The 17,903-nt window shown below is 39.2% G+C and overlaps 1 protein-coding gene across 1 annotated transcript in view; it reads right to left on the minus strand.

Annotated features, from left to right (window-relative positions):
* The window catches only part of EP400 (E1A binding protein p400), a 50,030-nt gene that overhangs the window by 7,511 nt on the left and 24,616 nt on the right, over nt 1–17,903 (minus strand). The window contains exons 23-46 of the mRNA XM_082491577.1: nt 17,191–17,345; nt 16,431–16,667; nt 15,198–15,362; nt 14,171–14,338; nt 12,012–12,103; nt 10,907–11,205; nt 9,952–10,154; nt 9,681–9,850; nt 9,271–9,467; nt 8,644–8,755; nt 7,788–7,931; nt 7,324–7,482; nt 6,969–7,052; nt 6,156–6,287; nt 5,991–6,035; nt 5,730–5,883; nt 5,056–5,297; nt 4,320–4,493; nt 4,028–4,075; nt 2,873–3,009; nt 2,265–2,321; nt 1,926–2,004; nt 1,128–1,328; nt 33–78 (exon numbers count right to left, since the gene is read on the minus strand). Of these exons, the coding sequence (XP_082347703.1) occupies nt 33–78; nt 1,128–1,328; nt 1,926–2,004; nt 2,265–2,321; nt 2,873–3,009; nt 4,028–4,075; nt 4,320–4,493; nt 5,056–5,297; nt 5,730–5,883; nt 5,991–6,035; nt 6,156–6,287; nt 6,969–7,052; nt 7,324–7,482; nt 7,788–7,931; nt 8,644–8,755; nt 9,271–9,467; nt 9,681–9,850; nt 9,952–10,154; nt 10,907–11,205; nt 12,012–12,103; nt 14,171–14,338; nt 15,198–15,362; nt 16,431–16,667; nt 17,191–17,345 (3,500 nt within the window). The remainder of the gene's footprint in view (nt 1–32; nt 79–1,127; nt 1,329–1,925; nt 2,005–2,264; nt 2,322–2,872; nt 3,010–4,027; nt 4,076–4,319; nt 4,494–5,055; nt 5,298–5,729; nt 5,884–5,990; nt 6,036–6,155; nt 6,288–6,968; nt 7,053–7,323; nt 7,483–7,787; nt 7,932–8,643; nt 8,756–9,270; nt 9,468–9,680; nt 9,851–9,951; nt 10,155–10,906; nt 11,206–12,011; nt 12,104–14,170; nt 14,339–15,197; nt 15,363–16,430; nt 16,668–17,190; nt 17,346–17,903) is intronic.

A 17,903-nucleotide genomic window follows, 5' to 3' on the forward strand; every position in this document is an offset into this window, starting at 1 on the left:
ATCTCCAATGCCTAATTATGAAGTCTTCTTACCGGTCTGTATACTTGTCCCCGTAACTGCTGTTTTGATCGTGCCCGCCTATTTAGAAGACAATTGAGGTAACAGTTCAGAAAAACAATAAAAGAAAACCGAATAAAGCTCTTATGCTACTATGCTGTTTAACACAATGCTGTATTCCAGAAGTGACAAAATAAGAAAAATGCAATAAAACGTACAGATACTTCTGCAGTTGTTCATTCATTCTACGTATCAACAACAACTGAAGTATATATTAGGAGTCTGCCACACTAATGAGCAACTGGAGACCAGTCAAATGTTTGGTAAATACTGGTCATTTGACACACTTGTTAGCAGAAGGCAGCAGCAAAATATTACTCTGACGCACCACAGACAACCACTCACACAGGAACGCCGCTGAGCAGTAGATACACAGCAATACTCATGGGTCAGAACCCACCCTCTGCCTCTCTCTGTAAAAACTGTAGCATTCTTGCCCTTCAACAAGCAAAATAAAATCCCCACTGCCTGCACACGTTAGTGTGCAAATGGGATTGGCTCTAAAAACAAAAGCCTCAGACCTGCCATCAGATTAATTAAAACAGACTCTAGATTTAAGGAACCCACGAAAACTTTGCACAGATTTGCAATAAAATAACCATGGTAAGTCTTGTAGGATGCAACATTCCACTTGCCTTGCAAAAGTTAATAAAGCTTTGGTTTTTAACCTACTTAACAGCATAGCTTTTACAGCTACATTCTCTTTATTCTCCAAGTTCTCTGTATAAACACTGTTCACTGACAGTAGAAATGTATTTGCTCAGACTCGATTAAATTAAATTGAAGTCTAAACTGAAAAAGGCAAAAAATCTTTGCAAAGATTTTCCACCAGTGTCGTTCTTCCACCTCAGAATGCCAAGACCTACCGCTATAATGGTACGAACACGGCCTTAATAAATGAGCAAAAAAGAAGACACTCAGCATCCTCCGGAAAAAAATCAGAAAGAAAGAAACAGCTTTTATCTCACTACACTGACCTGCATTTTTCACTTTCCAGAGACAATAAAACACGCAAATACGGTACACACAGAAGTTACTACATCAGAGGCACCAAGCCCTCCCTTTCTTACCAATACTGCCGTGTTGGCCACAGTAGTTACTGCAGTCTGCACTACTGCCTGTGGCTGCTGAACTACCTGTGCCTGCGCCTGGGGCTGAGGCTGGGCTTGTGCTTGCTGTACAGCTGGTTGCTGAGCTTGCTGCTGGCCAGCTTGCTGCTGCTGAGGCTGCGGACCTGTCTGTTGCTGTGCCCTCTGCTGTTCGGCCAAAGCCTAAGAGATCAAAGCGTGAGCTTCACAGTCTTCAAAACAGTGCACGTAACAATCAGGATGTATTTTTTTTAAAAACAAAACAACAAACAAACCCCCTTTAATTCTAAGCATGTATTATATATGTGTGTGCAGAGACAGCATGCATATCTGTCTTCACTGTAACTCTCTAACTCCAAGTTACATGACTTAACTCCAAGCTCCAAACTCCAAGCTACATTCGTGTTTATATGGCTCAGAGCACAGCACAACGAGCGATCTACCATCAACAAGCCAGGACAAGTATCTCTTTCTGAATAATACAAGAAAGGAGGCTACAGAATGGTCAAGAATAAAATAAGGTTTTTACATGTTTTTAGCATGTCTTCCAAAAAGATGCTTCTAAACAACGAGCATGAGTGTGACATACAGGGCCAAGGAAAGGTCTCGCTTTGGACCTTGGACAGCCAAACCCTAGTACATGAACAATTTGCAGCTGCCCATAATATCTACTGTACCGCCAAAACTTCTCCCAGGAGGCAGCTTTTCTCATACTTCCTCTGTTGTCTAATTTTTTTTTAATTACTGCAGTCATATGTATAGCTGAGATGGAGACCATACCTTTTTCTCTTTTGCAATACGTTCTGCTCGGAGGGATGCAACTTGAATTGGAGGAAGTGGCTTATCATAGTTGATTCCACTAGAAACAATGATAAGACAAAGCACACGACCGTTAAAAATAAATAACTGAAAGTTAAAAGAAAAGAAAAGAAAAGAAAAGAAAAGAAAAGAAAAGAAAAGAAAAGAAAAGAAAAGAAAAGAAAAGAAAAGAAAAGAAAAGAAAAGAAAAGAAAAGAAAAGAAAAGAAAAGAAAAGAAAAGAAAAGAAAAGAAAAGAAAAGAAAAGAAAAGAAAGCACTTTTATGCAATTCATAACTCCTTTAAGACAGAGAGTGCCCACCTTTCTGCAAGCACTGATGCATGCTTTGGATTCTTCTGGAAAGGATTCATGCCAAGTCTGAAATTGAGCAAAACCGTATTACTGGAGACAGAAAAAACTTAAAACCAATATTTAATTTCACATGTTTTAGTGGATGACATGGCAGTTTTGGTGAAGTTTTTGTGATATTCCCACCAGTACTGGAGCCTGCATACAGACAGACATTTTAAGAAAGACCGGTAAATATTAAATGAATACACAAAAAGTTACTGCAGGAATATACCTAGAAAAACTGTACTACTGAACACCATAGATATCAAAATGTTTACAATTCAGGCAAATGGAAAATGTAGTTTATAAAGTAGATTTAATAAAAAAACCACGGAAGTACTCTTCTGCTATTAATCGAGCCAAACAAATGCATGGAGTAAAAGCTAACCCAAACACGTGAAATATGAAGGCGTTCCAATAACAGAAGGTCAGGATGCAAGGAAAGAGATCAAGAACAGAGAAACAAAACAGCGGTTTGAAATAGTGTAAAATAACTCTCGGTTGCGAGATCAATTCAGAGCACAGTTTCCAGGAGACCTGTGGTGACAGGGAGATCAAACGATCCCAGTTAAACTTACAGAGGTTTGATAGGTGGACTTCTTTTTCCTGCAATCATTTTCATCATCTCAAAATGATTAGTATAAAGTTGCGTGTGGGTGGCACCCTCATCTTGAGCATAGATCTGATTGGTACGAAGTGGGCGACTGTTTTTAGTCTAAAAAAAAGAAAACAAATCAACTTTCAATTGCGAACGCAGCCACATGGCATTTTGTCTATGTATAAACACATGGTGCACTTGTAGATTATTTAAAAACGTACTCCAACATATCTATCAGAGACTGGTTTCTGCCTCGTGTCAATGATAACTTACTGTTACACAAAACTCTATGGGAAATATATAAAGAAAGAGCAAAATAAGGAGCAGTTCTCACGGTCACACTGGCATCAGCACTTGGGGACATACAAAGTGGCAAACTCTAATTTGAAAAAGAATCTTTGCTTTAGTTTAGATTTTGCAAGTTTAATTCAGTACCCAAACCAAGAGCCCATTAGTTTATAGTTATGCATAGCGCACACGTAACATAATAAAACCATCACTGCACTGCTCTCCCAACAAAGCTATGTTAACATCCAACACACCATGCCACGCTAACGTTTGGCTTCTCCTAAGTAGAAACTGCCAGTCAGGGACAAACCTGCTTATTAGTCAGAGAATGGGACTACAGTCAGAAGTTCTAGATTTTCTACCCAGTTCTGTCACTAAATTGCTGGATGGTTTGGAAGAAGTTGTTTATAATCACGGAATTTATTTTTGTTTCTGTAGCGTACTATCATCCTCATTTACTAAAAGGTGCTTCAAGCATTAAGTTCACTATATATTCGCAATCCACTTAGACCCTAGCACGAAGTACATTCTTACAGATCTTAAGTACCGTCATAATAATCAGGATAAGTTACATGGTGGTTGTTAGGTGAAAAAATACCCCCTACAGTTTAAGTGAAATCACAAACTTCTTGTACGATTTAAAATTTATCTACCAAATCCAAAAGCTGAAGTCTGGTGTCAATCCACTGTATCAACTAAGAAAGGAAAAATAAATTTGGTATTTTAATTGATGTTTCAGAACTCAAGTAACACTCAACATGGATCTCATATGAATTATCTGCCCACCTCCATTGCTGCTAAATACCACAGTGTCTAGATTTGATTTGGAAAGAATACCAATGCACACCTTATAAATACTTTTTGTCTTCTTTTTAGGATTAGCTTCGTACATTAGCTGTAAAATAAGAAGGAAAGTTAGATGATCTTTTGTGGAAGATTTTGTTCAGGTGCTTTTTCTTTTCAAAGAAATCACATAAAATAAGTGGAAATCCTGATGAGGATAATTTTATAATCTTTTAAAAGTTATTTATTTACACTGTTGAAACATTTAATAAAAAAAAACAAGTGTTTACGGAGATAAGGAAAAAAACTCTACAAACTTAAGGTAAAAAAAGACGCATCGTTCTATGTAAACTCACCTTTCCTTCTTCCCTTGGAATAATGACATTTTCGTATCTGTTTCGGCATTGTTTTGGTGAGCGATAGACTCTGCTGCATGAGTTAACAACATCACTAACAAGGTCCCAATTGGGAGTGTGTGCTGGCGATACAACAGCAAGATTTAAAGGAAGCTCCAGCAGCTGCTTCACTGCCTGCAATAGATAAAGGTACAAAAGCTTCAGACGACAAATCGTTCCAATCTTCCAGACCTACCCTTATCTGCATGTGTCCACACACCATTACTACAAGGATACAGATAGCTCAGGGCTCAGGCTACGAGTTCACCTACATTCACAGAGAATAAATAAGCATAAAATGCCATTACGCAGACTGACGCGCAAGAAAACACTTGGCGACTGGTACAAGAGAAAGCGAGAGCTGCCACTCAAGTGCCGCTCGCTTCTCAAAGGCGGGGAGAACTTTAGCTGCATTATACAACGTTCAGCCAGCACAACTGATCCGGAACATAACAGTAAGTGGTCTCTACAACCAAAATAGGACTTAATCCTGCATTCTGTAGCTTAACCTTTAATTTACCCTTAGAGGAACACAAATGAGCGGCTATTTGTTCTGAGTTACATCCGCAAAATGCCAAACTGACCATTAAGAATTAGAAAGAACTTTGAAGAGATAAAGTGCAGAAAGAGCCATTTCTGAAATTAGAAGCAGAAATACAGTAAATAATAACAGCAGAAAGTGCAGGTATCATCTGACCTGCAGAAGTGCCCAGTCTTCGCTGATCAACCACTCTGGATTATCCTGTCCAGCCTCAGCAGCTGGTTTGACAAGAGTCGGCAAAGGCTTTGCAAATTGTGTTTGTTGTTTCAATAAGATGTTTTTCTTTTGCTCTTTGCCCTCTCGGCGCATTTTCAACATTCCTGGAGTTGCTCGATCAAAAAGTGAACGAGGTGGAATAACTGTCTCTCCATGACGCTGCTTTTTCTTCCTACCAGCAGCTAAGACCAAAAAAAACCCAACAATTCTTGGTAAATAGTTACTACCATTCTTTGATTCATTTGCTACTTGGAGTCACAAAATGCTCCTACGTGCGTACAGAGTATTTGCCACTGCCTCTTAAAAGTGCACTGTCAGGAACTAAACAGAGCCTGGTATAAAGTAAGATCAGCCATGTCCTAACTCACACAGTAGAATGCTTGTTTTCTAAAATTGTCCTTTAAAAACACCTGGATGTCTAAATAAAGACACACTCTAAGAACTGGGGCTCCCAGTGATTCTATTGCTGCAAAACCACAGTGAAACAAGAATATCCAACTCTTCAAACCTGCAAATGTCATCTTTACTGGACCAGACATGTAAGAGGTATGAAAAATCCCCCGATTTTTAACTTTCAGCAATAAATCTCAGAACTGTTTTGAACAAACATTTACCAGATGGATCTGTTTTGTGTCGTTTACGTTCCTTCCTGACATACACCGGTGGCAACTTTGATTCTGGAATAGGAGTGGTATCATACATCAGGCACATAACAGAATCAATGTAGATATCGTTGTCATCCTGAGGTGGAGTGGGAGGAGTCCAAAGCTGCACAGAACAAAATTTGTAGTTACTGCAATATTAACTCTCCACTGATCTTGATGTTTCGAAAAATAAAAAGCCTATTTCGGCTGCCTGGTGTTACTTCTACTTACTGGCATTATTTCGGTTTGTCCATCTGGACCTTCATAGACATATTCCTAGAAAGCAAAAAGAGAATACAGTTCAAACGATCCAACCGAACTCTGAAGGAAAACGTATTCTCAGAATAACTGTTAAGAAATTTACTATTAAGAAAAACAAGACTGATTAGGAATTACTTTGTTGTATGCATCCTCCCGAGTGTACGTTAGAAGTTCCTCTTCATCCTCCCAAAGCATTTTTTGCTCTTTTTCCTTTAGCTCCTTCATATGCTGGACTTCCCATGCTTTCTTTGCAGTTTTCAATTCCATCTAGATGAAAGTCAGACTCCTTATAAACTTTATGCAGTAACAGACACTGGATCTGTATTTTTATGGACAAACTCCTTAAACTTTGACATTTTCAGGCACAGAAATCTTACAGCAATTATCTAACAGATACTTTCCCAATCATTTAGAAGAGATTTTTTGGTCTCTGTTGATGGTCTTTAAACCCTCAAAATAAAGCAAACTCAGAATTTCAGTTGAACAACCAAGACAACCAGAACACAGCTCCTTTACCCAGGTAAGGAGGTTCATTGAAATTAATGACATTTTTTCCCCTGCTATCAATGGAGTACAACAAATATTTGCTGAGCTGTGCTGAAGAATGTCATTCCCATTTTATAAAAAATAAATTAAGAACTGACACCTGCTTAAACCAAGAAAATCCCCAAATAATAAGCTCTCTCTAAGGCATTCCGGTGATGATAAAGAATAGCATTCCCATTTTATAGAAAATAAATTAAGAACTGACACCTGCTTAAACCAAGAAAATCCCCAAATAATAAGCTCTCTCTAAGGCATTCCGGTGTTGATAAAGAATAGCAAAAGAAGATCACAGAAGCGCCTACAATATATTCCACGTCACTGGAGAAACTTCCACTTTACATTGAAAATATGAACCTACTTATGTGACAGAACAACATAGACAAGAAAGATGATTTGTTTTACCTCATTCAGCCGTGGCTCATTCTCATCAACTGAAACGTGGAAGAGCTCTAAATAATTCAAGGCATACTTCTCAATTGGCGTGAGCTGAGACAACGTTATCAAGGAAAGAAAAAAGTTAGTATTGAGGATAATAAAAGAAATGTTAACTGAAGGAGAGTGTACCAAAGCTCTCCTTAAAACTAATCTCCCTCTCTGATGGCTTAACATCTTAAGTCAGTAGGAGATTTCCCATCCATTTAATGGCATTATCAATCCCACAGACAACAAAGTTGCTTTAAGGGCAGACTGCAAACAAATTGAAATATTTGAACTACACGTTACTTTTTAATCAAATATTCATAGAAAGTCATGGTACCTGATCCACAACAGCAACTAACTCCTGCAGCTGTGACGGCTCTTCATTGTATTTTGTCTCACAGAGCTCTGTGATTAAAGGTTCAATGCTTGACTCGGATCCTATTTCTTGTACACAATCATTTGACTCCTCATCCTCTTGTTCGATACTGTTGAGGGCCTTTCAGAACGACAGATTTTTAAAATAATGAAGACTTCAAATATATGGAAACAAACCCCAGAAGAAGTTCACGGAAATCCAACACAGATTTCTGCAGCAAGTCTCTGCTGAGGCAAGAGAAACAGTCCCCAGAAAGTATACAACTCAACCACCAGCTTTTGGAAGTTTTGTTACAAAGAAAATGACAAAACATAAAAACACCAGGAAAAGAGATTGACAGAATTTACCCAAATAAGAAAAGATAAGGCAGCCGTTTAATGCTAATGTTGCACAGCTGTATTTTTAGTGTATGTGTTAACAATTACCTCTATGAATGGTCTTGCAACTTTAGGTGAAATATTTTCTGCTGGAGATGGCTCTTGAGAAAGTACTACAAATTCTTCTGCTTTCACTCTAAATCCAGAATCCTCCATAGGAGAATGAACCTCAAACAATTCCTGAATCGTTTGCTTGGTAAGTAGGGAAAAAAAAAAAAAAAATAGAGAGACGTACATTCAGCTTTCAGGACCACTCTATTTTTTATATAGCTTTGAATTAGCACAGATTCGAGTGACCTTATAAACTATGGACTGACTAAAGAAAAAATAAATAGCTATTATTTCTGGAAAATTGTCCCTCTTCTCTTCTGTAACTTTCTCCTGTACAGGACAGAGTAGAATAAAGTGTTAAAGAGTTCATATATAGGAAAGTCAGAAATACACCCTGTTCTCATCCTGCACCACCATGCTGGGAGTGCCAAAAGGGGATGAAGAGCTTCATCAGGGCAGCCACTGCCGTCTGCATCTTCACAGCAGCAACCGAGAGACTACCTCACTAAATACCCAAACTTTCCATTTCATGTTTTTAAAGTTGTTGAAACCTTCATCCTTACAAGCTCTGCAGAATTTTGCAGCAGGGTACAAGAACCCAGAATACTTAAAGTGACATAGGTGCTGCCTGTGCATCCCTGTGCGAGTAAAGGAATGAAACCAGATAGGACTACTTGAGAAAATATGGCCCTAACACCTAAGTTCAAGCAATCCTGAAATTTAATATGCCTACCTATCAATTCTAGCCCAAATAGATTTCTACTAAACTGTTATTGCACAGTCCAACACAGATGCTTGAATTTATTAAACACTGCAACACTGGTGTTTGAACATATTTTGAATATTAACTTACCTGTGTTAAAAAGGCCATTGAATAGTCATTTCCCTGAGCAGCTACTTCTCTGATCAAGTCCTTTGTGCCATTTTTCAAAAGCTTCTCTTCTACAGAATTACCACTGACAAGCCTAAAAAAAAAAAAAAAAAAAAAAAAAGAGGAAAAACAAAAGAATAGAAATCTGGTAAGCCGTTTCCAAAACCGCTTTCGGGAACAAAAAGAGAAATTGCCCTTTGAGAATAACACTGAACTTTCAAAACGTGGCGGTTTGTGAGGTTTTGTGGGGTTTCTTTTAGTTCTGGTACAGGCCCAGAACAAAATACACACCTCTATTTCAAAGCTTTCTTTTAACAATCCGTGCAATTTTTTAAAAATTAATTAAAAAAAAAATAAATCAAAAAACACCTCACTTAAACAATTCCATGTAAACTAACAGACGAAACCCATGCAAGTATGATTCATTAATTACATCTAGTGTTAAGAAAGACCATATTTTCATATGATAACCTGGCATCTTTTTTACCGAAGTGAGATGAAGTTTTCAGCACTGTTTCCACTTTATTTCAGCTCATACAGAGGAGCGCTATCTGAATTAACCTTACATGAAAGCATGTTAAAGCGCGGTCGTTGAGCTGTAACCATCACCTGTATATATGGATATCTTTACATCTCCCAATTCTGTCACACCATTCCTGAGCTTTTGCATCCATCACTGGGTTTAGGTCATTGTCATAGAACACAACCGTGTCTGCCTCAACAAGATTGACTCCAGTGGAACGACTGTGAGAGGAAAGGATGGCACAGAAAATGCGCTTGTCTCTGTTGAAAATTTTCATCAGCTCCTACATAAACGGAATAAAAGCGAGAAGTAAACTAGATATCAAGATAAAATTTCAAACCAAATTCACTACAGCCTAATAAAAAACAGACAAAAACAAGTCGAGTGTTTCAAAATGAGTAAGGAGCAAGGCAAATTTCCTTCCCCTGCTGCAGCATACAAAAGCCTGAGCAGCACATATTGCTGTGCCAGTGGATAACGGCTAAGGCAAACTTACCTGCCGTTGTTCATGGTTGGCATATTCATCAATCCTCACAAACGTGAGGAAATGGAAATTCAGGAACAATTCCAGTATGTCCAACATCAGAATCATTTGTGACAAAATCAGCACACGACGCCCTTCAGATTTCAACTTTTGAAGCAAGATAGCAAGAGCTTCTAATTTTCCTATATTTCAAACAAGAAAACCAACAATTATTTTATATAGACATTCCATTCCTGTGAAACGGGAAATTACCAGAATATTATCCCCAAATGCCCGCCTTTACCTGAGTCATACTGCACCAGCCGGAGGTCAGGGAACTGCAGCAAGTGAGGAGTTGTAATCCGTCGCAACCGATGCAAGTGAGGAGCTGCCTTCTGCTTAAGACTCTGCTTAAGGAGTTTCAGTCTGTGACTGTACGACGGGGGGGGATTCGCTACATACAAACATGGGGGAGCAGCAACTGCAGCTGGCAACACGAAGAGAGCCCTGTGAAAAGCACCAAAACAAGGGAATACCAGTTTAAAAAAATACATACAAACCGATCTTCTGTAGCAATAATCTTCAGCCTGTCAACCATGTAATTTTACGCTATTATCTAAGCACTTTGCTAAAGTGACTTAGGAAGTGCTGCATACCTTCAAAGCGTTAACATTCTCTATCTCCCTTATCTTTTTGTTTTGTTTTGTCTGCTTTGAGGATAGCTTCTGTTAAGGTGTTTGCGCTGTGACCACTGTATTCTGTCACTGGAGCTCAAACACGAGAAACACCCATCATATCAAACTTACTAAAAGCAACCCAAAAAGGTTTGAGGAGGTCGAATTGCATTTCATGTTTCTAGAAAACTGCAGTTATTGCTCTGTACACGATCCACTAAATGTCAGCTTTAGCTAAACTAGCTTCTGCCGACGTGTCTGTGTCTCAACTCTTGTTGGTTGGCTCTAAGAGGTACCTACTGGGAAGTAAATCCAAAGTCTAAGAATGTAAGCTGAAGTACGGTCAGCCGAATTTGGGCTTGAAATTAGGAATGAGGCACTGAAAATTCTTATTATAAAGATCCTAAAAGAAACAGAAGTGACTGTTACTTTTATGTTCACACTGCACGCCACTTACTGCTGAATAAATCAGTCTAAACCAAACAAGCTCATGAACAGAAACAAAGTGTTAAAGCTTTTTTGAAAAGGAGTGTTTAAGAAATAACTAAATGTGGTAAAGGCTTACAAGGCAGAGTCACACGTTACCTGTTAACAACATCCTTCAGAGATTCCTGTTGCTGAACCAAAGTCAGGATCATTTCTTGCAACGGGTTACTGGGGCCTCCGGAGGCACTTGAAGAAAGGCAGCAGTTCACAAAGCCAGCCCACCTCCAACTGTTGTCTTCGCTGGAAGACAGCTGAGAGGGCTTGCTTTCACCAGTCAGAGAACAAACACTCAGCAAGTCTCGGCCGTACATCGGGGCCCGTGAACAACGGCGCTCATTGCCAGAAAATATTCTGTCCAAGCGCTCCTTCAAAAGCCGGTTCTTTTCTTCGTATGTTTCCTTTGCCAAGGAAAGTGGAAAAGAACATTTGCTGCTCATCACAATCACTTAGAAATTGGAGTTTCTTTAGAATTAACCTACTGGGATCGGAGTACCGTGCGCTTTATACCACCAACATCCTAGACTATAACCACTACTTAGACCAATCACAAAAGGTGTAAATTCCAGATAAAATTTGAAGACATCAGCTAAATTCAATTCATATTTGAGTCAATTCTATCTCAGTTTAGTACCTCCTTGCCTTTTTTAAAGTACCTTTTCATAGCTTTGGAAATAAAACAAAATTAATCATTTATATTTGGGATATTTCAATTAACACATTGATATTGATAAGGTGCAGTATCTTGCACAATTTAACATATACTTGATGTTTCCCTACACTTTACAGGTTGCTTGAGTATCTTTTCTAAAAACTTATTAAGATTAGAAATCTATAAAAATTTGTCCAATTGCCTTTGTGTTGAAAATATTCTGATTAATAATCAGAAAGTATTCCAATTCCTTTATTTATGCATTACTACATAATTACGATATACAAGTTATAAGGACCTGTCTGCTATCACAGTACAAGAAAGCTTTTAGCTGCTTTTATACACCAGAATTTATTTTAAACTATGGATTATAGATGAAAATGCACCAGATCTGTCAACCTGAAACACTGACGAAAGTGGGTTTCTTTACCTACTCTGTAATCATCAAAGCACCTAATTAATTGCAGCTTTGTAAATTATAGCTTCCAACTATTACATGGACTTAGTATCAATGCTGAAAAGTTGTGTTCCCCTAAGAAAATAAAAATTAAGTACCTGCGATTGTCCATGCGCAGGTGCTGGTTTTAACGCTGCTCCCATGTCACCAGTTGTCAGACTAGTAACTGCAGTTCTACCTGGAATACAAACTGAGGATAAACCTTGTGTTTATATATTTATCCTTTTGAAGATTGGCTTCATTTATTATTTTCAATAAAAAGACATTTCATAACTGTAAGACATCATAATTGCCGACGTATTTTTAGTCTAAATGTCCACGGGGTATTGCAAATTTGTACCTTGTTACACATCAGATACCTGACAGGTATTTACACCAACTGTTTTCACAAAAATCTAAGATAGATTAATGGAATTTTCCTTTGTTTTACATAAAGACCTGCTGCATTCGTAGTTTATTCAAGATGTCATGTATACTGCAATAGGTATTAATATTTAGAAGTTACACTCTAAATCAGGAAAAGATTGTTCTCTTTTATCTTAAAAAAATCATCTAAGATTTTTCAGAAAACATGTGAATTCAGTGTATCTACAAATTGATGAAACTGTATGATGGAGTCTCACAGTAGCGTTCTCGCGAATTCAACTGCTGGCAGGCGTTTTCCCAGACAGCCAACTAAACTATAGGAACGTTACACACAAGTAAACTAATTGAAGCTACAGCAATACCCTTCATCTACTAGCAGGCTACAGATGCTGCATAGCAGTTATTTTCTGGATAGGATATATAGGTTTCTCTCTCAGCCAGAATGCATTGCTCATCAGCACCGGTTATTTGTACCGGAAAAGCAGCACAGCCCTCCACTAGCGACTGTGAAACTCTACTTAGAGGTGAGTCAATACACCCACGAAGAACTGCACTCAAGTTAAGCAGGTGCCAGCCCTTACGTCAAGAATAACAGACCCCAAGGAGTATGCAGTGGTTTAAGCTTTGCCTTTCCGCATTTTTTTTTTTTTTTTACAAAGAAGCTAATACGGATAGCCAGTATAAAGCCAATTTCACTACACAGCCACATGTAAGCCCAGTAATTATAGTTTCCAATCACCCAAAGCAATGGAATTTATTTGGCATTTTATCCAAAATGCTGAAAGTCAAAATAAGTTATTTTCAACATGCTTTGCATCTTCCTCCAAAGACGAACAGCAAAAGTAATAATGTTTTCTTTTACCAATTGGAAACAGTACTTTAGTTATTATTGCCTTTAACGGAGGTCTCTTTTTACCATCATGAGAGTAGTAAGATGCATGACTTTTTGTAGAAATCTTACATCAATTTTCATTCTGAACTGCGGCCATATTAGGAGTACCTGTAATGTAATCAGAGCTGGAAGGTGAAACATTTGAGCCACAGATCTTCCAAACTATGACAGAAATCCTTTACCTCCCAACAACTGGGAGGCTGTTGAAGTTTCCTCTCCCCTTTTTATGAGGAGATGTTTACTCTTCAGAAAGTCAAAATATGAACTTCAATGGCACATTAATACTTCAAAAAGGAGCAGTAAACAGTCTGTTTTGAGGGAACGGCTTATATCCTGAGAAAATTACAGCAGATGGCCGTTTCCAGGGAACAAATTCCTAGCACTGCATTTATCATCATTTAACTATCTGCTGGTTTCTTGTAAATGCATCCAAGACAGCAATTTCTCTATTGCTTTTTGATCAACATCTTGATTGCGTTTTTAAGCGAGGAACTGAACACATTCGCAGCAAGGCACCAAACACCTAAGCAGTATTTGCGCAGAAGGAAAGGGGAAAACAGTAGCTTGATTAGACAGCAGAGCAAAGAAAATAAGCTAAAAGCTAAATCAATATGGAAAAACAGAGAGAATTGCTAGACATTCCCTGTCAGTGTAAAAAATAATCACGCTGATCTTTCTTTGAAAAAAGTAACACAGTATTTCAAACTCACTTCTTCCCGCAAAAATCAGACCTAAGACACAACTGGTAAAAAAAAAAACCAAAAACAAACAAACCTATGTATTTAATAAAGTTTCAAGCTCTCCTAAGTTTGTACTAAAAAATTATCTAAAACTCGGGTACAGATCATGCACAAATCAGAAGGATTTGCTTCATAGTTTTCCTGCTTCTGAACTCAACTTGCAGAATTACTATCTATAACCATTTGGAGTTACGTATCAATGTGATTTTAGTAACTGAATGTTTAAGATAGAGACATTTCTTCAGGCTAGGAAACCTACCTTGCTGCGTCACCGCTGTGGAAGTTGGGACACCCGCTTGATGCTGGTTTCCTAAAGCGTTCAGAGCGTTCTGAACAGTTCCCGCTTGGGAAACCGTCTGCATGACAACCGGACCCTGAGGTCTCAAGTACTGCTGACCGGGTGCTGAAACAATCTGAAGAACGCTTCCTGCAATGGAGGATTTAAAAAAAATTAGGCTGGATAGAGGGCAGAAGAAGAAATAGTGTTCTCTAGCAAAAGGTACTACTGTTACAAACTGATCATTACTGTTTCAAACTATGTTAAATTTTCCCAGACAAGTTCCTTACACCAATCATTTAAAGTTCCATAATACCCCACAGGAGGGAAACACCTAAGTCCTCATAGTTAAAGAGGAGTTTCACGTCCCAGGGGTACCATTCTAAATCCAGGTATTTTATATGGGATTCGGACGAAATCCAATCAACCAAAAAATCCTCACTTAGCGTTCCTTCTATTTATTTTGTTAGTCACAGAGAATCAAGATTTCCAGGTTCTCCTGTATTTGGCAACACACGCACCACCAGCAAGGGAAATTTGAGGGCAAAAGAGACTGCAGGTAGAGCATTCAGGTCAGAGTAATAGGCGGGTGAAAATTCAGAGGCACACCAATCTTGAAGTACTATTGACATAATTTTAGAACAAACCAAGAACATCCTCAGTTTTGTCTGTTTCTGCTCATCAGGGAGTTTATCTGAAATAATGCTCCGCCTTACTTTAGCTGTATTGCACACATGTGAAAAGACATTCAGTAACAAAATCTTGAAATACAACACAGAGAAAGAAAAAAAAAAAGAAAATAACCATGTCTTTCGTTTGATAGGCATTTATTTTTCAAAACAGAGCTACCTTGTTATCCCTGTCTCACGCAGAAAACAGATGGAGCAGAACAGTACAAGCAGAGGGGAAGGAAAGAATCTCCTTAACACAGAGCAACAAGGAACGTGCTGCCCGTATCAAAACCTGAGCATCCTGAAGAATGGAAAACTCCCTGTTTTGAAATAAGTACCTTGTAACTGCAAGGGTTGCCCTGCAGTGAGTTGGCGAAGTTGACTATGTGATAAAGTGAACTTGTTCCCTTGGAACTGCAGTGTTACGGGGGTCTCTGGCTGAGCGATTCTGCCTTGCGCTCCCGCTATAGAAGCCAGCTGGGCTATTTTTACTACCTCACCACCTGTTAAGGAGGGAAAAAGGCGTTAAAAAAAAAAAAGCCAAAGCGGGAGGCGGGTTGTTCAATATTCACAAGTCTAAGTTTTGGTTAGTAAACTGGTGCTGAAGCGCCTTCCATGCATAATTATACTTAGTGCATCAAAAGTGTCATATAGAAGTTAAGCAGGTATTGCTTTCTATATTTATTGGACAAACTGGAAAAAAGCTGATTGTTTAAAGGGTAAGAACATCAACATTTTAGAAGTTATCACTCTCATTAGCAAAAAAGTTAAGAGCTACCTGAAAACTCATGTGACACTTTGTAACAGAACGAGTATAGACATTAAAGTGATTTTCACTGCCTTTTCAAGAGCATGAAGGAAGGTTTAAGGAAGAGACAAAAATATTCACGCACGTGGCACCGTAAACACACATTTGAAATGGCCCGAAATTTGCTGCTGAAACACGATTCATATTAAGCGATCTGCACTTAGACAAACCAAAAAGCTTTAACGTGACAAGGACCAAGCTTTGTGCGATTTAAACGCAGAAAGGTTAGAGGCATTTAAGCGTTAAGTCGTGTGATATCGAGAAAATATTGGCGTGAAAATTTAGCTTTTGTAAAGGCAGTGCATTACCCCAGAGATAAAACTAATACATCAGTGCTCAGTACTCTATACACATGCTAATAGGCAGTGCACATACAACCTTAAAGCAAAGCCTCATCGCTTTTCTCTGCCTAACAGCTGCGACGCTCCTCTCCGCGAGAGAGGCCTTTAGCAGATGGATTAGTGTTTAACACGAAAGGAATAATTAGGATAGAGCTAAAACGTTTGGTCTGAAGGAAGTCTTGCCAGCAGAAGAAACATGCAGAAACAGGAGATTAAGTTGACACCGCTAATGTATGTCCACAGCAATTCTATTGTTTCTTATCCAATTTTCGATTTTCCTTGGTCATAAGCAACGCACTGAGCAAGGCTAATCAGAAGAGTGAAAAAAAAACAACGATTCTGTACACATCTTAGGGTGCCTAGTAACTTAACCTCGTTGTAGTACAAAGGTGGGAGAAACCTGGAAAGGGGAGGCCACTTACTAGGCAACCGTGCCTGGGCCTGGGAGGTGAGCACCAGCCTCTGGGGCAGCACACTCTGTTGGACGGTGTGCGGGGGGGGCTGCGGCTGGGCCTGGCCCAGCTGCGAGGCCGGCGCGGAGGTCTGGCCCCGCGGTTTCACAGGGTGGGCTGCGCTAGTTGCTGTGCTGAAGGTCGCTGCGGGCTGGTGTCTCGGAGCACTGGTGGAAGCCTGAGTTGTCTGAAACTGTGCTGCTGCGGCTGCAATCAATAAGGGTCGTTTGGGCAAGCTGTTAGAGGTTTTAACTCCACTCTTTTAAACAACCTGCATTAAAAAGAAACCTTCCAACAGGATATTAAAACGGCTACAGGAACGGCTTTGTCCTTACGGACTGGGATTTCGAACCACACCTTTTACTCCATCCTATTTTTACAACATTATATATTTGGAAAGCATTGTTTAAAGGCTAAATACACACACAAAAGCGCTGCAAATTCCCATCTTTGACAGAACATTACAGGTGAGGAGGGTTTAAATACCAACTGTCCCATATTTACTCCGCGCGCTAACAGTTAGCTTACACAAAGCTTAGTTTTGCGTAATACTGTCAGATCATACTGTAGAAACTAGTAGGGAAACTTACTGGCAATTAGTCTGTTGGTATTTTTAAGCCATTAGTATTCTAGATCATTAAGCTAGAGGGAAAAGGAGTTCTACGAACAGACTAACTTGTATCGTCAATGCAGAGGTTGAAGGTGACCAACCTAGCGCTAACCCTCTTACCTTGATTTGAAGACACCGTAGCTATGGGTGACCTTCCTCGCACTTGTCCCTGTTGCGTTACCGTCGCTGTGGTCACCGTGCGTTGTACTTGAGAGCTTGGGAAAACTACAGTCCTGCCCTCAGGTTTCTGACCGTACTGAACGGGCTGAAACAATCTGAAAAGAGTACGAAAAATCCAAGTCTATAGGAAGATCACAGTTTGACCTTTAAAAATAAACTCTATCACCTGAGGAAAGTATAAACTGATCACATCAGATGCTAATGTGTTTCTCGCAGATGTCTGACACTGGCAAGACTCATCACTTCAGCAAACCTCGCATGTGGACATTCTACCAAGTCATTTTGCTAAGTCTGAGAAAGAAGAAAACTTTCATTGCCACGCATCCAATCCTATGCCAGCTGCATCAGAATTACAGCAAACAGCTTAAACAGCCTACCCAATATCTGGAAAAAGAATGGGACTCTTGTATCACTTCCAGAGAGACATCAACATGGCGAGCAGCTCCTTCGCATCAGAAAAAACTGTTCCACATTACTTTGAGATCCCTGCTTCACCAGGAGAGCAATGCTCCTAAAAATTTACTGCCAGAAAACTTCCTATGTCTCTTAAAACACTGCAAGCACAGCTAACACTGCAGGTCCAGCTTAGTCTTGAAGCATTATTTCCATGCTAATTTTACAAAACAAGGCTCCCTTGCCATAAACAAGGACCC

The sequence above is a fragment of the Vanellus vanellus genome (genome assembly GCF_965231255.1).
Source record: "Vanellus vanellus genome assembly, chromosome: 16".
Lineage (NCBI taxonomy): Eukaryota > Metazoa > Chordata > Aves > Charadriiformes > Charadriidae > Vanellus > Vanellus vanellus.